Below are 23340 nucleotides of genomic sequence, written 5' to 3' on the forward strand. Positions count from 1 at the left end.
GGGCAAAAAAAAAAACAATACAGCATTTTCAGGAAACATCCAGCTCATGCCAGGCGTCAGTAAATACTCTCTATATTTCAGAGGGCTCTGGAAAAGGTTTCGTCCTCGTGACCCACATTTTGATGCCTTTTGAAATGCCAAAGCTCTTCTGCAGTCATGAATGACAGCAACACACACAACCAGGCAGATGTGATGCTGGAGAACAATCTGTGACTGGGCCACAGTGATCCTAGTGCTGATTAATGCAACTATGAATGTGACAAACTCTCTATTCATGACTCCTGCATAGCTGAATGCTGATACTAAAAATCTTTTGTTTTCAGTGTCACAACATTCTTGAAAGTTCCTAAAACCTCATTTAAGAGCAGTGGCAGATTTGTTTAAGGGGATCATGAATCGTTTATGTGACAGAGAAAAAAAAAATCACACGTGTCTGTATTTAGTAACGTTCTAGATATTTCAGATTACATTTTTAAAAAAGTATATATTATACAAGATGTCACAATATTCCTCTGTTTTGGAGGATTTGAATGTTTTATTTTCTTCTTCTGTTTTGATCAGTCAGCTTTTATCTGTAGGACTTTTCAAGCAGACAAGTCTAAAATAAATGCATAAAACATGAGATATTAATAAACACAGTCAACATAAAAAAGATGAAGAAATAAAATGACAGTGGATGGATGAGTTATTAATAAAACACAACTGTAGTGAGAAAAACTAAAAGAAAATGTAAAATATATATAAAAGCATAAACCACAATGTAAATATAAAAATATTTATATAAGTTTATCACTTTTTCTGTTTTTAATTCACATGTGTCTTTTCTTTCACATCATATTTGAATTGGACGTTTTTCTTTCAATGTATTCCATATCTTTGGTGTAATTACCTGCTTTTTCTTGAAACTGCTTTCAATTGCCTTTATGCGTGATGTACAAATAAACATGCTTATCTTGCACAATTGCTGTCTAAACTTCACATTATGGACTTGATTTAAACGCTTAATATTTTTGATTTTGTGTTGCAGGTGTGCAGACAACCAAGAAGTCTGGAATCCCTGCTCCGAGAGAAATCTCCTCCTCTATAACGAGAGATCGGGTTTCCCTTAGAGATCAGCTGAGGAGTTCCTCTACTAAGAGAATCGTTACCAGTTCCAGCACCTCCAGCCTCTCCACCCTGGCAAAGCAGACACGTAGCTCAACCAAACCCCGTGCGGACGCGGAGAGCCAGGAGAGGGGCCTGCTGGAGAGCCAGGTGAAGGAGCTTCTCGCTGAAGCTAAGGCGAAGGACTTGGAGATCGACAATCTGAGGACAGAGCTGCAGCACTGCAAGAGTAAAACCTCCCCTGCTTCGTCGTTGCCTTCCCCCAGTTCTGTTTCAGACCAAGCGCATGCTGCTGATGGTGAGCAGGGGCAGGTGGCTGAAGCCCTGGTCCTGGTCGGGGAGCTGAGGGAGAAGAACGGGAGGTTCCAGAGGGAGCTAGCAGGACTACGAGAAGAAAACCAGACATTGAAGGAAAAGCTGATTTGCTTGGAAGCTTCTCCTCTTTCTAGTAAAAAGACGAGCTCATCTGTTACCTTGGTGAATGGCGTCCCTTCAGAGCCTTCAGCTTCTCAAAAGGACAAACTCGTCCCCACTGCCAGCCCACTCAAAACCTCCGTCTCCTCCAGCTCCGACATTACCAAGGATTCGCCATCGCCGGACTCCTCGGAGTTTGAGAAGCTCCCGTCGCGCTCCGAATCAGGCAGCAGCAGCAGTGGTGGCGGCGACGACTTCACGGCGGTCAGGTCAGGGGGTCAGGATGCGTCAGTGCAGAGGCTAACGGAGCAGATCCACAAGATGGAGGAGAGCCATCACAGCACAGCGGAGGAGCTGCAGGCGACACTGCAGGAACTGGCCGACCAGCAGCAGATGGTGCAGGAGCTAACTGCTGAGAACGAGCGCCTGGCGGAGGAGAAGCGCCTTTTGCAGACGTCGCTTCAGCAGCAGAGAGAACGTCTGGAGGTGATGGCTCAGAAGAACGAGACGCTTGCCGTCAGAGTCCAGGAACAGGCTCAGGCTCAGGCCCAGAGGGAGCAGGAGCTGGGGAGTCAAGGGCCGAGGCTGGCCGAGTTGGAGCAGAGGTACGCCGAGCTGGTGGAGAGCTCTCGATTCGAACGGGAAAAGCTGGTGGACATCCAGCAGCAGCTGACTGGTAGCTTGAGGGCTCTGGAAGAGGAACACCAAGAGGCTCAGGGGCAGGTCTGCTGCCTTAAGGAGGAGCTGGACAGGCTGCAGGCCCAACTGGACAAGGAAGTGGAAAGCAGCAGTCAGGTATCGCAAGCTGCCGAGGAACACAAAGCCACGGCGGAGTGTCTCAGGCTGGAGAACAGCAGGCTCAAGGCGCAGGTGGACATAGAGAGGCAGAAGGTCGGTGAGCTGAAAGCCATGCAGAGCGCCAGCGACAGCACCGAGCTCCAGAACATGCTGAAGACGGCCCACTCTGAGAGGGACAAGCTGGAGGTGGAGCTGACCGAGCTGAGACAGGAGCTGCTGAAGGCCCAGGCTGAGACTGAGCATGTGCGGGCCACAGTGTCAAAGGTAGGGAGGGAGACGTTTACACACCGACTGAGGTTGGATTTGTTTTTTCAAGGATTCAGCATTTAATTACTGTAATAGATGGATAGATAATATACAGGCACTTTATTAATCCCACCATGAGGAAATTCATGATGTGTCTCAGCAGCAAGGAACGAAATTGCACATAGCAATAAACAACTCACAATAAAACACTATCTAAAATTTAAAATACCTAAAAGTGTTTGTATTAATCTTATGCATTTTGGTTCAATATTTTTGGATCCCAAGACATTTTTAGTCATTGAGGCTGCGGCTGTGGTTGGTGCCGTTTAATTTATTATTGATAAGCCACCATGTTTGTCATGGGACCACAGAGTCTAGTTATTCTGGATCTATCTATCCTAATCATTAGTATTTATTTTCAGTGATATTTATCTTCTCTTAAACTGTAATCCTTTGTTTCTAGCTTCCTTGGTTTCCCCCCAAAGAAACCTCTCACAAACACAGCAGTGAGTCAGGGCTGGTAATGACTCTACAGTGTTAGGTGTGTCTCTTCTAAGTCATTATTTTGGGAGGTGACGGAGGTGCCAACAGCATAGTTAGACTTGTTCACCCGAGTCTGATCCCTTGAGTCACACAGCTGTCCTCTGCCAACTGGATGTGAAATTGAGGTGACTCCATAACTTCCCTGACAAGCATCTTAATCTGTCTCAGCCTCTTGGCGTCAGCTGTGGGAACGTCCCAAGTGGCTACATCATCTACTGGTTTTAGCATCCTGTCCTCATAGAGATGTGCCTCCCAGACAACCACAATAATCCTCCTCTGACTTCAATAGTCGTAGCAAATAAGATGGTTTTTGTTCTGTTTAGACTTTAATTTGACATGGAAGTGAGAAAGACGAAAGTGATCTTGAGTAACCTTTGAACGTATTTAGAAACGGCAACACCACAAAATGACCTAGAGCGACTTCAGATGCAGTACATTCAGTACATTGCACAAGCTCACATAAACACACAAACTTCATAAACATTGTGTCCATACACAGGTGGAGTCCACATGCCAGCAGGTCCAGGAAAAGGCTGAGAAGAGAGAGCAGGAGCTGAGCGACCGGGTGACGTCCCTGGAGGAAGCTGGAGTTCAAGCGGAGAACCAAGTGAAGGAAATGAAGGAGACCATCTTTGAGCTGGAGGACCAGGTGGAGCAGCAGAGGGCGGTCAACTGTCACACCAACCAGGCGGTCCTGGACATGGAAAGTATGTACCGATCGCAGGTTTTTTAGTTATGCACTGTTGCGTGGCGTCTTAACCGAAGCTAGCATCAAAATAAAACAAGAAAATGAGAGACTATATATTAGGGCTGGGCATTTGTCATGTTGTTTATTATTTATCGCAATAGATTTCTCAGTATAATGAAATTTTTGTCACAAAAAATTCTAATTAAGGACATTTTAAACCTTCCAAATTAACCATAGTGCAGCTTAGTGATGCAAATCACACTTTTTGTGGTCATTTTTGTTTTAATATTGAGATTAACTTAAAACCTGGTGAGTAAAATGATTCACAGGAAATTATTAGCGTTCTACCTTTTGATTTATTTTTTTTTTTTTACTTTAAAATGATCTGTGATTTTGTCTGTGAAAATGTCTCCATAATTTGTAGAAAGTGCCAGTGCTTGCAGACCAGGTTTGCTCCATTCTAGACTTACACAAAATCAATTAGTGGGCCACATATTGCCTACTAAGCAGCACTCTGGTGACCCCTGATATAGATGAAGCAAAATGCATTTTTTTTTTAACTTTTTTTTAAAAGTTTATGTAGCTGGCATAAACAGTAATTGGCATAACAGTTTACAGTATAATGATTAATTACTTTTGTTGATGGTCCCCATCTCTGGATTTTTCTTCATATTTTATAATCAACTGATCATCTTGGGTTAAGTTACATGCTCAACAGTTTATAAAGGGCTCCATCTAATGTAATGGTTATTAGCTGAAACAATCAGAAAGCTGATCAGATGAATCCCCTTCAAACGTTTCTCATGCTGAAGTGAGTGAATCTTCAGCAGGGTAGACAGAGTGACTGCATAGTGTAACATGACATAATCTAGGATCATAACCACGACACTTGGTAGCATTTGCATGCCATTTGTTGCACTGGAGCGCATGGTTGGGGTATGTGGTGTTTGTAAGACGCTTTGCTCATGTCACGGAAAATTTCAACATAGTAAAACTATATTCCAAGTTCCACCATTAAAATGTAAGGCCTATGCACAATACAGCGATGGGGATATGAACATTATAAATACTTTGAAAATAGCCATGAAGAAAATCTCTCCACAGTCCCTACAAAAGCTGAAGGTTTGCACATCCATAAGTGCAGGATTTACTGCAGGGCTGTAGGATTATTTAAGCTCAGTCTGCCCAGACCGATTCCCAGGAGGACTTTTTAAACATCCAAGGGAGTGTAAAGGGGAGCCCATCTAACGTTGATTAAAAAAACGTTAATGTTACTGCTGTAAATCAGGGCAAGTTATATTGGCTTGATAATATTATTGAAGCGACCGAGACGTACTTCAAGAATAGTTCTGCTATTGGACGTTTTATTTTTAGAAGAGTTGGCTGCCGTTTCTCTAACATAATCAAACTGTTCACACACTATAGTGGTGACTGCTACTACAGGACGTATGTTTAGTTTGTTACGCTGGGTTTATTTTTACTTTTAAATATCTGAACTTTGCTGTTGCAGATCTTGTCAAAAAGATTGAGGAGCAGAAGGGCGAAGCAGAGCGACAGCTGAAGGTTTTGAATCGACAGATGAAGGTAAGAAATCTGTGACATGGCGTTCTGCTTGGGCTCAAAAGTTCAACTAATTATTGCTGCTTCAGTTTGGATCCGTTTGGATATAAAATATTTCACCGTATTTCTATAAAAACTGCTATTTTTGGAAATTCAAATGTGCTACATTTGAATTTCTGTCGCCCCCGGCCGATCGAAAGGGAGTTGCGTTCTGATCCCCGAACCTGGAGCGGCGGAGATCGGCGCCTACCTAAAAGTGGGAATCAACCAAACCATTCAGACTTCTTTAGGAAATATGTATTTTTACAATTATCAGATAATAGTAAGGTATGCAGAATTCTTTGTTGAGTTTATATATGTGCCAACAAATCATAAATATCATCTCAGAGTAAATGGGTCATATCTGATATTCACCTCAGTGCATTTGGTCAGTTAGATGAACTGACACCTGACAAGATGCCAAAGGTCCCTGGAAGTGAAGGAAACGGTGTGAGAATAGAAAAGACAGAGGGGTGAGAAAAAATTGGGTTAATCAAAACTCATGCTGTCACAGTCGCATGTTTTTCTTACATCATTTAACCCGCAAAACATTTTAGGTCTTAATGTTTTGCGTAAATATCAGATGGATAAAATAGTTCGAAACTGACACAATTTTTTGGAAATCAATATTCCAAAGAAACACTGTTTTTGGTGTCACTTGGAGGTCAGGATGATTTCTTTGGCTTGTTTTTTCCTCTCTTGTCTTCATGCCAAAATAAATCTTTCCACTGAGCTCTGGTCAGATAGCATTGTGCCGCATGTTAGCAGAGTTTTCCAATTCCTTTTCTAAGTTTAGGTGGTGAGTATTACTGTTTCTGAAAAAGTTGACTTGTTGACTTTATTTTGAGATGCAACAATGAGAGATTTAGTTAAGTTTGTCAGAACCAGTGCACATTTTACCTGATTTCTAATGTTGAAGAAGCAGAATTAACAACGTTGACTTTTTTTTTTCTAGCCTTCCTGCCATGAGCGAGCAGAAGGCTTACCTTGTGGGAGAGAGATTAATGTTAAACAACAGATAAAATGATACAAAGTTGACATTACGAGTTGCTTTTAATCTCCTGCTAGCATAGTTAACATTAGTGATGTTTCAGTCTCCATGTGAAATCCCAAGAAGATGTAAATCCTAACATCCCAACTGAAATGTCCAAAAATCTGTCAACATTTCCAAATCTATCATACTCCATAACAGAGGGGGGTTAAAAGTTTAAAAGAATTGAACAGAACAACATTTCTGTAACATGTTCAGCCTTCCTGGAACCCGCTAAAGCCAGCTATAACGCAACATCCCAGTAGACGGTTTGAACTCATGTCTGCTTTTCATGCCCAAAAACATCTGCAAAAGGAAGAAGGTCAGTGTGACACAAATTACCAACCTTTAGCAGCCTGAGCGGCTAACGAGCCGATCTTGATAAAACATGGGCTCCATGTGTGGAGACAAAATAATCGCATGCAGTTTATTATCGAATGGATCTTGCCGATCAACTGCAAACTGATAGAGACTAAAGTATTGCAAAATGTCATAATGTAACTTCATTCTGTGGTTTATAGTACTTTTAAACAGTTCAAGAAATGTGGAATAATGTTGGTGTTTCTAAGGTTAGTAGCCCGGTCTGGACTCTTGTCATATCAGAGCGCAACATTAATATCTGTCCCATAACACGTGTCAGGCACTATAACAGAGCAATGTTTCCAAATGAAACTTTAAATGTAACCTTTCTTGGCTCAGAACCATCACAGAGTGGAAATGTGGATAGTGGTCCAACAAATGAGTACCATTATTATTATTATTATTATTATTTTAAATAAATGAACCTAGTTTAGGACTTAGGACCATAAAGGAAAGTAAGTGTTCAGTCCAAGTCCAAACATTTGGGCTGTGTGATGATATGAGGTTGTATTGTTGTTGCACTTGGCAAAATTGTTGAGATTTATTGCAGAAAATTCATGGACAGATTAATCCCAGATGTTTACTGGAAGTTCTTTAGGCAGTTGAATGTAGAGAGATGGGTTTTTGTTTTGTCTTTTTTATAACTTATTCTGACAGTTATAAATATAAAATATGATTTTTTTTTTTTTTAAAAACAGAAGTTTTATTTCTTATTTTGAGAAAGCACCATGAAAAGCTTATCAACTTTGCTTTAACTAGAAAAGCAACAATTAGAAATTATTTGGTCAGTTTTCAGTCACCAGCAACCTTATGATTTGATTTTAGCCCATTCTTATTTCTCTTTAAAAAGTATAGCAATGTACTTTTAAAGGACGGCAAATAGTCTGTTTCTCTACTTTGTGTGATAACATAATTCTAGTAATATTTCAAAACAAAAATAAAATGCCACTGCTGACATTTTAAACTGTATTTAAGCATATTGCATCAGCATTTTGTGTAGTTAGCACAGCGGACATGTTTAAAATGACAGAGCTGACATTTTAAACTGTTTTTAAACGTCTTGTATAAATTGGCATTTTGCATGATTAGCATAGTTAGCATAGTGTGATAGCAGACCCTTAGGTTAGCTGTTGGATTTCCTTAAGAGTCCTAACTATTTCTTAGGCAGCCAAGTTTCTTCTTTTGTTGTTCAGAAACAACAAAAAACAAGCTGAGTCTGTCAGCGAATGTAAGTCCGTAAATCCACCACATGCTATTGGCTAATGTTAGCTTACAAGGTGTCCCTTGCAGATTGAACTGAGCTATTTGCTAGAATAAACCAGACCAAGTTTTACTTTGCAGGTTGTAGCAGCTTCATAGAAAGTACAGTTTATTTTCTAGAAGCCTCCTAAATGTTTTCTGTGTTCATTTTTAGACCGTAGCCTAAGTTCCTCAATCGCTGATCAGAAAAATGTTAGATTCTTCTGATCAGAGTCAGTTTAGAAGAAAATCGACCCATTCTGGTCGCCAGCTATTTTGTCAGCACAGCTTTTTATTTTAAAACGCGATGTGAAATTGCAACAACAGCTAAAGGTTAGCTTTTTGTCTTATGGAAAGTGTTTCGTACCTAAACTACAAGCAAATGAAACAAACATAAACATATACAGCATTGCTGTTTCCAGATTGGAAGAATCATTGCTTTTTATATTGTCATCTTTAATGTCAGATGTGGTGTTATGTGGATGGGACAATCATTTATGATTCCTGCAAAAAGATCCAGACAGAATCCTGATTGATCTTTCATGCACAATTCATGATAAAATCCCAAAGGATTTATAAAACTGTTTAATCAGCCAAGCATGGCAGCCTCAGTCCTTTAAAATCCTGAGATTCATCTCTTTTCCAGATTGTTTAAAATAGTCTTGGCAGCTGCACGTAAGCCGACCTTTATCAGAGAGAATTTTTTTATCCATTTAGGGACTTTAAAGAATCATTGATACTATTTTTAACATACTGTTAATAAGCAACATCCTTTTATTTATTTTTAGGCTTCAGTTTTGGAGCGCTTACTAGCGATCTGTGACTATCGAATGTTTTTTTTTTTATTTGCCCCTGTGTTGTTTTTTTTTTTTTTTTTTGCATAAATTAGCTGCTGTGTCTCAACCTGTGCGGATCCATGTGTTTATGTATTTAGGAGGAGAGAGAGGAGTGGCGGCGCTTTCAGGCAGACCTCCAGACAGCGGTGGTGGTGGCCAACGACATCAAAGTGGAAGCTCAGCAGGAGCTGCGCACTCTCAGGAGGCAGCTGCAGGAGGAGCAGGACCGCAACGCGAAGCTTTCTGCAGACCTGCAGGCCATGCAGGGAGTCAGGTACTACCCACCGTTTCCATCCCCCTTACCCCCACCCAGCCATCTCCTTCCAAACCCCCTCAGGCACCAGGCTGCAGCTCCTTTCTCTCTGAACGTACCAGGATGTGACATACCTACCAGAGTCCTGCCAGATCTCCGCGCAGCAACAATCTTTAGACAAGTGGCCCAAATGATCCCGACTCGAAACAAACTCTTGCTCAAGAGGTTCCCAAATTTCCTGTTTGATCCTCAGAGAGGATATGTTTTCATCGGAGGCATAATTAAGAGCTTCGGTGTTCGTGTTCCTGGGATTTGGCAGACTCTGTAGGTCAATGAGCCATCTCCTGCAGTTTTATTTTCCCTCTGTATTTTTACTCCTCTCAAAGCTGCTGCCCTTTCTGTTTCCCTCTTCAACATGTATTATGTATGACCTGTGGCAAACATTTGGACTTCACACTCGAAACACTTACATGTGAAGAAGTCATTGCAGTTTTATTATAGGCATATTTAAACTGCCAAATTAATTTACCTTTTCACATTTTGTCACACTAAACCCAAAAAATGTATCTTATTTGGTGTCATGTGTCAAACTCAAGGTCCACGGGCCAAATCTGGGCCGCCATAGCCATTTATATGGCCCTCAAGACCCAAATAAATAGAACTTCAAGATAAGTCGGGTGCTTAGATGTTACTTATTTAGTCAAATCAGTTTTTATTTATATATTTCAAAATTACGTGAGTGTGAAAAGAATTCCAATATTTGATTTTATGAAGTACTCATTGAATACAGAGAAAGCTATACTACTTTTAGTACTTCAATAGATCATTTTATTGCACTTTAATTGATTCTGCCACAACCGGCTCTTTGAGGACATCCATGATCTTGGTGTGGCCTAAAATGGAAATGACTTTGACACCTACTGCATAAATGTGAATGAATATGATTTATTTTTTCCTACGCTTAAAAATCTGAAAAAAACTTTTTTTTTCTGTATTTATACTAAGATTAAACAACATTTCAGTGGACTTTATTTATGAATTAGATACTTTTGAAGGCAGTTGGTTGGACAAAGAGTACTGCAGTAAAGTAGAATACATACCACATTTTGCATATTTTTATAAAATATTTCAAAACTGTTCCGTTGTCCTTTCACTTAAAAATGACGAGCTACTTCTTGCTGGTCTAGCTTACCAAATCCCATTTAAATATGTTGAAGTTGTTGTAGTGTGACAAACGGTGAAAAGGTACTAAAATAGTTCTTAAATATTAAAAATGAGGATTTATGAGGGTTTATGTGTGTTTTAGCAAAAGAGTCCTGAAAATCCAAATGATCAAAACTTAATGGTGGTTTGTTAAATTATCATCACTCCAGATGAAATACTTCTTTATTATTTTAAGTACTTTAGCATGTTCAAAATGATAAAAAAAAAAAAAAAGCCAATTTCATTAGCACGAGATACGGAGCAGTACCCGTGTATTTAGTTTCTGGTATTAGACCACGTCTCAATCATCAAACTCTCCCCAAGAAAAGCCGTTGTGCTGCGTCCGCTCCCCTCCTCCATCAGCTGATGTCTCTGTTAAAGACGTCCGTCTGACGAGCCTGAAGCCCAGGTGAGTTCTCAGCCAGCCTGCCGCTCCCCGCCTCGTGTGCTGCCGACGCTCACTGACCTTCCTCTCTGTGTTTGGCTTCATGCTGCTTCTTCAGCCTGTCTGACTCTGTCTGCTTCTCCATACGCTGGCTGACTGCACCTTCAGGGCTACCATTCCCTCCCAGTTTGCTCTCTAAACCTGTGGATCAGTTAGATTGTATCTGGTGCCACCTGCTGTTGTTTTCGATGAATAACACTCCTACTTTTTTTTTGATGGAAAAAGCAGGATGATGATGATGATGGCTGCACTGGCATGACTTGGACTGAACTCATGCTGTTTTTAACGACACAGATACATATCCAGATACATATCCATAGCATCTCCATCACGGGGTGATCTGGCTGTATGAGTGACTGTTTTAATCTTATGAGGTGTGCATGGAAAAGTTGAGGGAAAATATGCCCAGAGGTCTGGCTTTTTAAAATGACATGAAGAAGCAATCGTGTTGTTTTTTTGTTTGTTTTTTAAAGTAGACTTTCTACATCATTCATTTTTAATTTTCTTATCTTTTTCTTTTTAGAATCAGCACTGGAGCCACTTTTGACACCAAGACGGCAGTGGAAGGACACTAGAGTGACCCTCATCTCAGCATCATGTGAAGACAGTGTTATTGTTGCACTTCCATTTTGTGGAAACCAGCTTTGTTTTGAGTCACTGTGCAGAAGGACGTTCTGGCCTTCACGGCTTCATTTCTCCCTATATGGCTAAAATATTTTGGGGGACTTCTTAAATGAGAGTAGTCTATTTTATTTTCTCACTGAATGTTCTCGTTTTGTCTGGACTGTTGGATTCTTGTGTTGTGGATGACTTTTTAACTGAAATCTTTTGTGCCTTTGCGAAATTGAAGATGGAACGGCCTGGTGTGTAACAAATGCTGAATGTCTTAGGTTTGGCAGAGCTAAGGATTTCTATCACTGAATTTGCAGCATTGGAAAATGGCTAAATCTTGCTTTTAAATGCAAAAGCAAGGAGACAAAATATTTTTTTAAAAATCAATTTTGTAATATTTCCACATCCCTTTAGAAAAAATATAGAAGCACTGCTGTTGGAGGATGTTCAGTCTGTTGTTTTGCCTTTTGAGAGCAAAATAGAAAACATTATGCATTACATGCAGTATTAACACAAAGTTGTTTAAATGAACCATTCACTGCTGGAATGGTTCATTCCTGGTAGCACATGTAAAACACTTTACATAGTATTAGCTTGTGATATGAATTCCAGGAATTAACCATTGCATGCGTTACGTTTTGGAGCAGATTAACTGTGACGTAGCAGCTCATCTCTCTGAAGAGAGAATCAGTGCAGCTGTGGTCAGCTTTCTGCCAAGGGCTGCAGGTTTACGCCGACAGTGTAAAACACCGGAACTACCGTATTTTTCGGACTATAAGCCGCTACTTTTCCCCCATACTTTGAACCATGCGGTTTATAGCCCGATGCGGCTTTTCTGTGGATTATTCTTCAACCGCCAGGGGGCGCTTTAGCAGGAAGTGAATCATTGTAAGTCAAAATTGGAAATCAAAGAAGAAAGTGCTAATTTTCATTTAGAACAAGCACATGCTAGCAGCAGGCGTGACGGAGAAATGTTTTCAAACTCATATGATGCAGCTTTAAAGGTGAAGGCTATCGATCTGGCAGTACAGGAGGGAAATAGAGCCGCTGCACATTAACTCGGCATGAACTTGACTATGGTTCAGCGTTGGAGACGCAGAACTGCATCCTTAAAATTTATTAGGACGCAGCCCTCAACAGTCCTCTGCTGTCCTCTTCTTATGTACATTTCCAGTTAGTTTTGTTGTTGTTGTTTTTAAAATAAAATAAAAATTGTAGGTGCGGCTTATAGTATGGTGCGCTCTATAGTCCGGAAAATATGTTATAATATAACATCATAATATTAGCTTGTGATGTGAATTTTATTCTTCTTTTGAATAAAAACAAAAAAGTAAGTTCGGGTGTGGCTATTGGTGTTTTGACTGCATTACCAAAATCCAAAAGTTTGTACTTTTAAAACTATAAAGTACCAGAATGTGGAAATATTTACAAGCAAAGAGGAATAATCAGCCAGTCTGAGTCTTTTGAAATGGCTGGATATTTATATTTGAGTCCATCTGAACCAGAACCTCAAGGTTCTCCTTTGCAGAGTGAAGCTGTAAACAGCATAGAGTTGACCACATCTGCTCACGTCCCGCCCACCATAGTGATGAACAGAGCGTGTCATGGAAATCTTCACTACCTGGGGTAATACAGAGCTGCACATTAACCAGTCTGAGCGCGACTTGCTAGTGGAAAATAACCTTAATTTGCAGAATTAAAGTTGTGCAGTAATTTGTTTTAGAAATCCAAATTACAGGGTAATCCAATAGTTTTCATAAATCTTCATCAGGATAAAAAATGTCAAAACTATTTGGTGTAATTCTTAGTGATCATGGTTTTGCAGCAAAAAAAAAAAAAAAAATCAGACTGAACATCCTCCATCCAGGAGCCTTAAGGATCTCTTGGGGTTTTTTTGTTGTTTTTTTTTGGTGCTCATATCTTGTTACTGTTTTTGTATAAAATACGTCACTGACAACTTCTTTTGTTGGTCTTTCTTCTGCTATTCAAATGGAGTGCAGTTAATTTTTTAGCCGTAAGATGGCGCTGTGGCTCACATATTGACACTTAATTGGGCATCTCAGCTTCGAGGTCTCCCATGTTTTACAGTTGTGTATTTTTTTTTTGTTGGTAGAATTATTTTTACATGCAGATGTCATGATTTCCATGCTGCCAATATATTAGCTGTAACTGTTAACGCCGTACTTCTGGACCAATCGAATTGTCTTAAAATCTAAATTTAAAGTCATAGACCAATAAAACTGTGTTCCCGAAATATTTACATCACTTTCAAATATTTATATTCTATACTCCCTCTTTTTTTGCAAAATCAGATTTTAATATATTAACCACACGGACCTTTTCTAACCTTTAGCAGTTTCCGATAAATTACAAGCTTTACGTGTTTATATGTAAATATTTTCCTCGCCTTTGGTTTAAACTCTTGGAGAGCATCACATACCAGAGTTGTAGAATCATACTGACAGTGTGTGAAACATGAGGTCCTTTCTACAACCCAACTTTAAAAAGCCATCTCATCCAAGCCGAGTGAACGGTACTGGTGCTCAAGTAAGTTAGGTAATATAACAAAAGGTGAAATGTTTGGAAAAATCTTTTTATGAGGCCGAGCATTCCTGTTCATATTGTGATAATTTATTTTGCCGAGGAAGGACTTGGCTGTTTTTTTTTTTGTTGTTTTTTTTTCTGTATGTGAAGTTTTATGTAAATGTCTGACTGTTGTTCATTAGGTGAATAAATAAACAAAATGTATCCAGCCCCATGGCTTTTATTTACACAGTAGACTGGTCTGTAGACTCATTATGGTGGCAGCATCATAATGTGGGGTTTCTTCACTGATCAGAATCGGTGAGAATATGGGGAGGAGGGTTTTGTATACAGGACGGCCCAGATGAAAACCCGTAAAGTCTGAACTAATGTAAGTGACAGCTGATCAGTCACAGTACTCGGATCCAAATCCAAGTTGGAATCTGTGAAAGATTATTGTCTTCAGATGATCTCCATCCAGTCTGACTGAGCTCAAGTTATTTATTTTTTTGCAAAGAATTAAGTATTTTTCTTATTCTTATTTGTAAAAATAAATAAAAACATGGAGGATTTGCAAGTTTTCAGGTGTTTGAAAGCTCATATGAGCTCATCAGTAAATTTAGAACACTTTATCTCAGAGCTTTCATTCATCATCATGATGCATCAGGACTAACATGGAAGATTTTGGATCAGAAACGGACTGCATCCCCCTCCCACCACCATAAGCAATATGTTTTTGCTCGAGTCCATGCAAGCAATTGTGTTTCTTGTGTCTGCCAGGTCCCAAGGTGATGACGGGCGAGCGTTGGACTCCGACGGCGGTGGCCAATGGTGCGGCATTTCCGTGATCCCCGGCACGTCACCCGCCGACGCCAGCGAAGATGCCAGCGAAGATGCCAGCTCAGAGCCCGGAGCGACCGTCAAATCCCTCATTAAGTCCTTTGACACCGTTGGACCGAGTGAGCACCGAGCACACGCAGACTCACACAGTGGCCGGGCCTGGCGTCCCGTCACATCGGTGTAGCTGTAGAGGAGAACAGCTGACCAGCAGCTGTGGTCTCCAGCGTTCATGTCTGTCGTTTCTCAGCTCGTCAGGCCTTTGCTGACTCCTGGCAGGCCGCATGGCTGCAGGGATGGGGGACGGGAGCGGAGGGCATTCTGGTGTTAGTCAGGAAAATCATTTGACAGAGATCAACATGAGATGAGCTGCAAGATCGGGACTGATGAGCTGTTTTAGTAAAAGTTTTTTTAGATGGTTTCTCATGGGATTCAGCATTTAAACACAAATCTGGAAAGTGTGGCATGCATTTGTATTCAAATATTTTGTATAACTCCCCCTTTAGCTGCACATGTACTAGGGTGTTTTTACCAGCTTCGCACTTTTACAGATCTGAATTTATGGCCACTTTTATTTGCAAAAATATCCTTAAATGTCTTAATGTAGGTCAAAGTAATAAAGTCTGTGATCATCTGACTGGAGGACCTCGTGCACCACATGGCCGGTGGCAAACTCAGAAATTGGACTTTAATGTTTACTTTGAACTTATTACTTTTTTTATAGATCTCGCACTAAAAAGTCTGGTTAAATACACGGCGTGACAAATACAGAAGCAGTCCTGTCTGCAGCTCTCTTGGTCCCAAGCAAATTTTCTGGGGTTTTACCGGTCCCAGTTTTTGGAGTCAGTGGTGCTCCTTTACATGTGCAAAACTTATGGTATTATTTTCTAACGTAACTCTGCTTTAAACGTCTCCACATCTTTCTCCCTGATCTGTTCTTTAGTCTTAATGTTGCTCTTTATTCACCGTTTTACTGTTTATATACCAAACGTAAGCTGCGACACCACAGCCTTAATGAAACACATAAAAACACACACTCTGACATTGATCGTGGATGTTACAGATGGACCATGTCACACGGTTCCGGTGCTTCCCACCCCTAGAAGCCCTCTGAGTGGGATCCCTGTGCGCAGTGCACCAGCTGCGGCCGTCTCCCCCATCCAGGTACCTAAAACTTCAGCCTGCATCAAAAAATCACATGTAGGATTTGGTGGAGGGGAGCTTGGTGTTGACTTTTTTTTTTTTTTTGTCTTTCTTTTTTTTAGAGACATTCCTACATTATGCCACTATCAAAGACGCTGGAAAAAAGAATAAATCACGCTGAGTTCGCTCATCCTCGTGGTATGTAACACTCGGTCCAAATCTTATTTGATCTGCTGTACCGTATTCGATCGGTTGTTGCATGGCATAACGATCTGGTTCTCTACAAAAAATATGGAATTGAGGCTCCTGTTCACTTTTGCTGTAACAATTCTGGATAAAATCTTCTCCCATAAGCCAGAAATCTAATATCAATCATCAATATTTCGACACAGCCAGCTTCTTCAGCAGTGACCTTCCGCTAAAGGCTCTGACCAAGCCAGGATTGCACTTTGACCTTGCACTGGTCTGTGGGAGGAAGCCGGTCAGAGTGAAGGAGGACATGCAAACAGCAAGCAGAAATCCAGTCAGCCAGCTCTGTCCTCACCCAGAGAGCCGACCATCAGATTTTGTTGTGTCCTGGTGAAATTTACATGTTCATTCAAATTCCTTTGGCTCTCACGCTCGATCAAATGTTCACCTTAACGGCAAAGTTCTGCTGATTCAACATCCTCAATGAGAAGTACAATGAATACAGACAATCAAACAATCGACTTCTGCCGGTTTCTTACCGACTTTCGCCACTTCCTTCTAGAAAAAAACATGTTTAATTTAAATGCAACTCTGAAAATGCTCTTAAATGTGTCACGGTTGATTTGTTTCTAAAGCCTCCCCTGAGGAGCCGCTGTAGGAACATAGTTTCCTGGCTGGAAGCAAACATTTCCAGGATACGCTCTGTTTTTCGACTCTTTTGTCACATTCTTCTGCATCCACATCCGTCTCTTCGCGTCCTTTTGATTCCGCAGATAAGTTGTCAGGTTTTGGCGAGGACCTGAAACCAAACAGCCTGATGAGGAAGAGCCCTTCGCTGGAGAGTGTAATCAAAAGCCCCATTTCCCTCAGCAGCCGCACCGCATCGTTCAGCTACAGCCGAGGAAGCAGCAAACTCAGGTATCGTCATTTGGATCTAAAGATGAGCTTGGAGACGCAGGAACAGCGTGATTACCAGGAAAGCATTAAAACAAATTCGGCTTTTCTCACTTTAAACGTGTTTGAAACATTCAACTTGATTCCACTTATTTGGTAGTGATAGTTTTTTTTTTGTTGTTGTTTTTTTTATAAACACCAGCACCAAATTTATTGGCATCCCAACATTCCTGTAAAGATAAATTACTTTTTTTTAAAATTCCTTCTTTCCTTTTAAAGTGGATCAAAGTTCCAAACAACTTACATTCGTGACTTTCTTGGATCTAAATGTCATGTGACGCTTTGGCCTTTTTCTCTTTAACCACCCTTCAAATTTTAAAAGACGTCCAAACACGCCACTTATAGACGAGAGAGATGCGTACTTGTGGAAAAGGCTTAAAGAAAATGGTGACCTTCTTAAAGTAACAATTAAATGTCTAAAATAGCTGCAACTGTACCAATAGGTTTTGGATAACGACTCAGACGAGAATATTTTTGCAAAGACAGATGCTCCAAGATCTCTGCAGGCGCCGCGCTGATCGAATGTCATCACTGAAATATTTGTTCCTGTTCGTCAGATAAATTAAAAGTAATTCCTTCCTACTGGGATTCCCCCTCCGTCCCCCCAACAGAATGAATGTTACATTTTCAAATAAAAAAAATAAGTTCAGTGGAATAAAATATACTTTTTTTAAAAAAGTTTTTTGCCAATAATTGTGAGAGATGCTGCTAAGCTAAGCTTAAACTGTGAAAGCAGTGTAATTTTGTGCCAACCCGTTTGGTTGTTTTCAAACGGATATATTTACCTTTTGCCAATTTCAGAACATTTTCCTACTTGATTATTGTTATTATTATTTTTGCCTTAATGAATCATCAACAGTAAAACTTCATCACTCCAACAACTGGATACCCTTGAGTTACATTAATAGATGTACTTTTATGTGTTACAGTCAGGCAGTAAAGTTGGTTAAAACTATCATCTGTTTGGCCCATATGAAGGAGAACGCCGTCTTCTACTAAAACTCGGCCAACATTGTGAAACTCTGGCTGCAAAGACACAAAGACCTGCCAGTCCAAATCTCATATTATTGCATTACTAAACTCTGTATTCAAACTCTGTATCACAGCAATTTGGTCACTGACGTAATTTCTCCACAGAGATCAGCTGCATCTGTTACCATGTTTAGTGCGTTTATTGCTTATGTGAGAACCGCTGCGTTATTATCGATGATGTGTGCAAATATCCACCAGTTCTGGAGTAATTTAAAAAGGCAAAAACATGTCCGCTTCTAGCCTCGCACGGCCTGAAACGGGGAAAATAATGAATTCAACAGCAGAGCCGCAGTGACGTGTGAAATGTTTAAGCATGCTGAGTGGAACGACCAAATCTCATGTTCTTCCCATGGCCTCCAAACCCCAGGGAGCAAGTCCCTAGAATAATATTACAGATAGACGTTAAATCTATCCGTCATGCATAGGATTTCTTTCCTTACTGCTTTACAACTGTGTGCGTTGTGCATGATGTCTGGAAACATTTGAGTGTGGGACCATAGGGACCTGCGGGGGAGCCGGGCAGTAAAAACGGGCTTCCACTCTGCACTGACATGGCCGCCGTTCCAAGTTAAACGTGGCTCCGCTCTGAACTCTAAAACAAATAAACGAAACTACAAAGAAGCTCCGGAATCATCATGTTAGTGCAAGATAAGATAATTCCTCCAGTAATGAAAAATTGCAAATCAGAGGGGCTGTTTTTTTTTTATAGCAAAAAAACATAGTGGATTTGTTTTTCCTTTAGAGCAGCACCAAACACAGATTTTGAACCTTAATTTTTCCGTCTCAGTTTCTCCTCTTTTCTACTTTCTGGACATGTAAAAACGTTTAGCTGCCTTTTCAGTAAAATGCTTGTCTTAAAGTGAATCTATTCTTTCTTAAAAACTCTCCTAAATCACACATATGTCTCTTAGCATCACCGATGATCTAGAAAAACACTCAGATCTTCCAGGTTATAGAATCAGAATCTATATGAATAAAGTTGGCACATCTCATTTTCTCTCGGTAAAGTTTTTTTATATATTTTTTTTTACCAGGAATGCTGATTTCTTCCCACGTATCAAATTTTCTTCTATTAGAACCATTTGCATTTGTTTTCCTGTACACAATGCAGCTCTGAGCTTTGCATTTCATCTAAATAATATAGTTAATGTGCCTCATTTAAGTTTGAGATTATATGTTTAAAACAAATAACTTTTGCTGTTGCATAAAAACGTTTAACCATGTGATCTTTTATTTTTCTAGTCCAAACAGAGAAGAACTTTTGAAAAGGAGAAATAAAAATCATCAAGTAGTTCTATGAGAAATCCGAGAAGAATCAGATGTTTTATTTTTTTATTAGGCTACAAATAATAAAATTTGTTTGCACAATGCATTTGTTGCTCTGATCCGTTATAATTTTAGCCGTCTGACCAGCTTTGATTAGCAGGCTTCCTCCACGTACTCATAAATAATTGTGTGGGAGGGGGGGACAGTGGAGGAACTGAACTAGATATCACACAAGTTGTACTCCAGATGACATCTCTGCTCTCTCTCCCTCTCCTCTGACTGCGGCCCGCGTTCCCCTGGTGACAGTGTGGAAAGAACGGACCCCTTGGCCGCTCTGGCGCGGGAGTACGGAGGATCTAAGAGAAACGCTCTACTGAAGTGGTGCCAGAAGAAAACAGAAGGCTATCCGGTAGGGATCACAGGCCACAGACTGCTCTCAAACATGAGACGTGCTCCACACACTTTCACGCCCAGCCCTCCTTCACGTCTACATCTGACAGTTTGATTTTTAGCCTTCACTCCCCTGGCTTTCATTAAAAAAAAAAAGAAGAAAAAAGTGAGCCGACACTGCTTTATATTGCATGACGCGATATTGATTATTCTGACCTCAGGTACTGAGGTCAATCTTTGTTTATTTTTACTTTTTTTTTGGCAATCGCTGGGTTGCACAGCTGGAACGATGTACTGTTGACCAACCGTTTAGCTACTGGCGTCTCACATCTCACTGGTATAAATGGGTTTATACCTGAGTATTTAGACGGACAGTTATTCAGATTTTTTTTCACTTTGCAAAGAATATTTAGTAATATTTCCTCTGATAACCTTAAAAAGAATCACAGTGAACCACCATCCCAATACACATGATACAGGGTTGAGATGCTTGAATTTCACTTTGGTATTTTTCAAGTTTTGGAAAGTTCTTGACTGAAGTTCTTGCAAGTGATTGATATTCAACCTGCACAGTTTTGGAGCAAAGTGCAATCTAACATTTGATTCAAACCCTAAATTTGGACAATGTTGTTTACAGTTGAAACCAGATATTTTCATACAACTAATAAAAAAACCATACATATTTACAGATTATTTCTAGATTAACATATTTGCATGTGCATGCTTGTTTATTTATTTATATTCAGTCACGTTCAATTACTAATGGCCATAGTCGTTTAATCTCTGGATTATAGAGTCAGAGGCCCAGTTTCAGGCCTTAAATTATGAAGTCCAATTTCTTTGAACTCATGTTGGATATACACAGCATGTTAACAACTGAATGTAACGTAGATATTTGGTAGTGCCAGAAAATGGCGCTGGATTTTATGTGCCTGGAAAACACATAATACTTCCCCTTTAATCTACTTCTCAACAACTGATCTGTTGGTTTTTACACTTTCAGGAATCAGAAAAAGAAACTGAATTTGGTTTTTCGTTGGAGGAGTTCTGACCTTTGCTGTGATTTAAGTTCATGACATTTTCTTTCAGAAATCAGTTCTCACCCCTTTTACTTTCTCAGCTTCTGCTTCTGCCCTGGTTGCGTGCAGCAGCTCTCTGCTGTTCTGAAACGAGTCGCTTACTTTAGACCGTAAGCATCACTTATCAGACCAGGCGGTCTGAAAGTCCGGGGATGGACAGCCGTTCTCTCCAGAACGGACAGATTGCCGATTCGACTCTTGCCAGATTTGAGGTGGAATGATTTGGATCAAAGCATGTTTATGTGTTAGAATGGCCTAGTCAAAGTCCAGACCTGAATCCAACATAGATTCTGTGGCTAGATATAAAAGTTCATGCTTATAGATCTTGCAGAGAAGAATTGACTGTTTTTTAATTATTTTTTTATCTACCACATTGTTAAAAAACGTTCTGGTTTAATTGCAGAGAAAACTCTGATGAGAAATCAACACAATCATAAAATATATTTTATTATTATGTTACACATTTTTATAAAACCTCATGTTATTTTCATTCCTCTAAGGAACATAAATCATGAACTCATTAGTGGGTTTTTTTTTAATCATATAAATAGTAATGCAATACTTTAACATTTCTGGTTGTAATGGTTCCACGAATGGTGAAATAAATATTTCTTAGGCCACAGAGCAAAGTGCTGACATTAACCAAGCCCAGTTTCTCCTCTAATGGCCAGTTTAAGGAGCCCATTATGCCCAGTGGGATTACAGATTAGCCAGTATAATCACTGTGCTAAAACGTTTTTCCTGCACGCAGAGGCGGCTGCAGGCTGCAGACTCTGGATCTGGAAGGAAAGGAACGACTACAACGCTGTGTGCATCCTGATGAAAAATACAACAAACCCTTTTTTTTCTTCTTAAAATCAATTGTTTCATGTGACTCTTCTATAGAAAGATTCACAAGTTCTAAATATAGATTCCACTTTTCCAGCAAGAGAGTGAGTTATTGAGTGATGTGTCACGTCGATGGTTCTGACTTCTTGAGAACAAACCTACTGAACTTTGAGCCGCCCTCCCTCCATCTCAGCTGACTTTAAGGTCACAGTTTGCTCTGCTGGTAAAAGAGGCACTGAGGAGACTGAAACCAGAGCTGATGGCCCGTCTGTTGGGTGGATAAAACCAGTGACTTTTAGACACAATCAGTGGTTTGAACAGTTTTAAAAGGCAGTTAAAAGTTTGATGAGATACGCTTCAATTATAAATGTTGCGATGAAAGTTTACAGCTTCACAGTCTCAAGTTTCTTCCAGGATTTCTCTGCGTTTAGCTCCATCCACCTTCCTAACCCGCCGCCCGCAGCCTGATGCTCCCACCGACAGTTTGTAACATAAGTTTGTGTTGCAGCTCTTTTGCAGTCAGTCAGAGGTTCTTCCGACCAACTTATTTCCTGGGAATCTGGCGGCAGCTTCCTCTTTCTGTCAAATCCAAATGCGGTTGACTTTAAGATCACAAACGACTCTTCCTGCTGCATCACCGTCAACATTTAGGGTCTCTGTTGTCTTTTTGTCTCCTTTTCCTTGTTCATGAAAGGCATAAACAAAGTATTTGAGGTTGCTCACATGATTTGCAAATGTGTTTTCGAAATCTACCGCAGACATGATGCCACTAAAATAAGAAAGAAAGAATGGAAAATGCAAAACATTGTTTATCATTTTTATTCCTCTTTGTGTAGTCCCAGTGAAATACTCTGAAGTTTGTGGTTGCAATGTGTTAAAATAGCATGAATACGTTTGTGAGAAAATGCAAATTATAAACCAAACCTGTGGATTTTAGTTCAGTTAAGAACAGGTGAGTTGAGCAACATAAACTCTTCACTGTAAGCGCTGATCCCTTCACAAAGGGCGATTATTTGCAAATGTCAGGAATGCGTTAAGTAGATTTGGCTAACAGCGGCGTTTCAGGCTGTGGCGTAATCGGTTCCTTTCTGGATTCGGACGGTGATCCATTGTTGTTCAGATGTTTCTTCCGAGCGCCATGCGCCGGCTCTGCTGCTGGGTTTCTCAACGCACGGCGAGGCGGTTAACTCTTTCATGGGCGCCTCGCTTGAGCCGCAACGTAAAGTCTCGACAATGCAACGCAGCATGTGCGGCGCAGCACATAGAACAATTAGCAGTGATTTCCAGGAAATGACCCTGGAGATTTTTTTTTTATATCCTTCTGCTGAACTCCATCCTTTCCAGAGGGATTTCTGTTTCTGTTGATGTAAGGACATATACTGCATATTTGTGGGCCTGCAGTTTGTGAAAGTGACTCTAGTTCCTTAGAAAACGTGACCACAAGATCTTGTTTGAGTTTCATGCCAGGCTGTGAGAAAAGGATGTGTTGAGTTTCGCACATCTGGGGGAAGGTTACGGCACTGCAGGCCTCCACCCATGTGGATCTGTGATTCCAGTCAGAACCAGCAGAGAGCCTGTGACTTGGTCAGTTTGGGCAAATACTCACTCATCAAAAAGTGATTGTATTTTTGTCTTTCTGCCAGGCTAATGCCCAGCTCTGATAGAGGCTAGTAAACTTTAGCTTCAGCTGCAGATCTGACCTCATTTATTGTTGAGATGTGTGAAAAAA

At 40.4% G+C, this 23340-nt stretch overlaps 1 protein-coding gene across 5 annotated transcripts in view; it reads left to right on the top strand.

The window, feature by feature from the left end:
• specc1 (sperm antigen with calponin homology and coiled-coil domains 1) overlaps positions 1–23340 on the top strand; it is an 89943-nt gene that overhangs the window by 37782 nt on the left and 28821 nt on the right. For all 5 annotated transcript variants that reach the window (XM_008428054.3, XM_008428055.2, XM_017308626.2 and 2 more), the window contains 9 exons: positions 1028–2580; positions 3605–3812; positions 5304–5377; positions 8956–9131; positions 14674–14852; positions 15794–15894; positions 15996–16071; positions 16836–16980; positions 19621–19723. In XM_008428054.3, the coding sequence (XP_008426276.1) occupies positions 1028–2580; positions 3605–3812; positions 5304–5377; positions 8956–9131; positions 14674–14852; positions 15794–15894; positions 15996–16071; positions 16836–16980; positions 19621–19723 (2615 nt within the window). The remainder of the gene's footprint in view (positions 1–1027; positions 2581–3604; positions 3813–5303; positions 5378–8955; positions 9132–14673; positions 14853–15793; positions 15895–15995; positions 16072–16835; positions 16981–19620; positions 19724–23340) is intronic.

This window comes from Poecilia reticulata, chromosome 14, assembly GCF_904066995.2.
Source record: "Poecilia reticulata chromosome 14, P_reticulata-male-v2, whole genome shotgun sequence".
Classification (NCBI taxonomy): domain Eukaryota; kingdom Metazoa; phylum Chordata; class Actinopteri; order Cyprinodontiformes; family Poeciliidae; genus Poecilia; species Poecilia reticulata.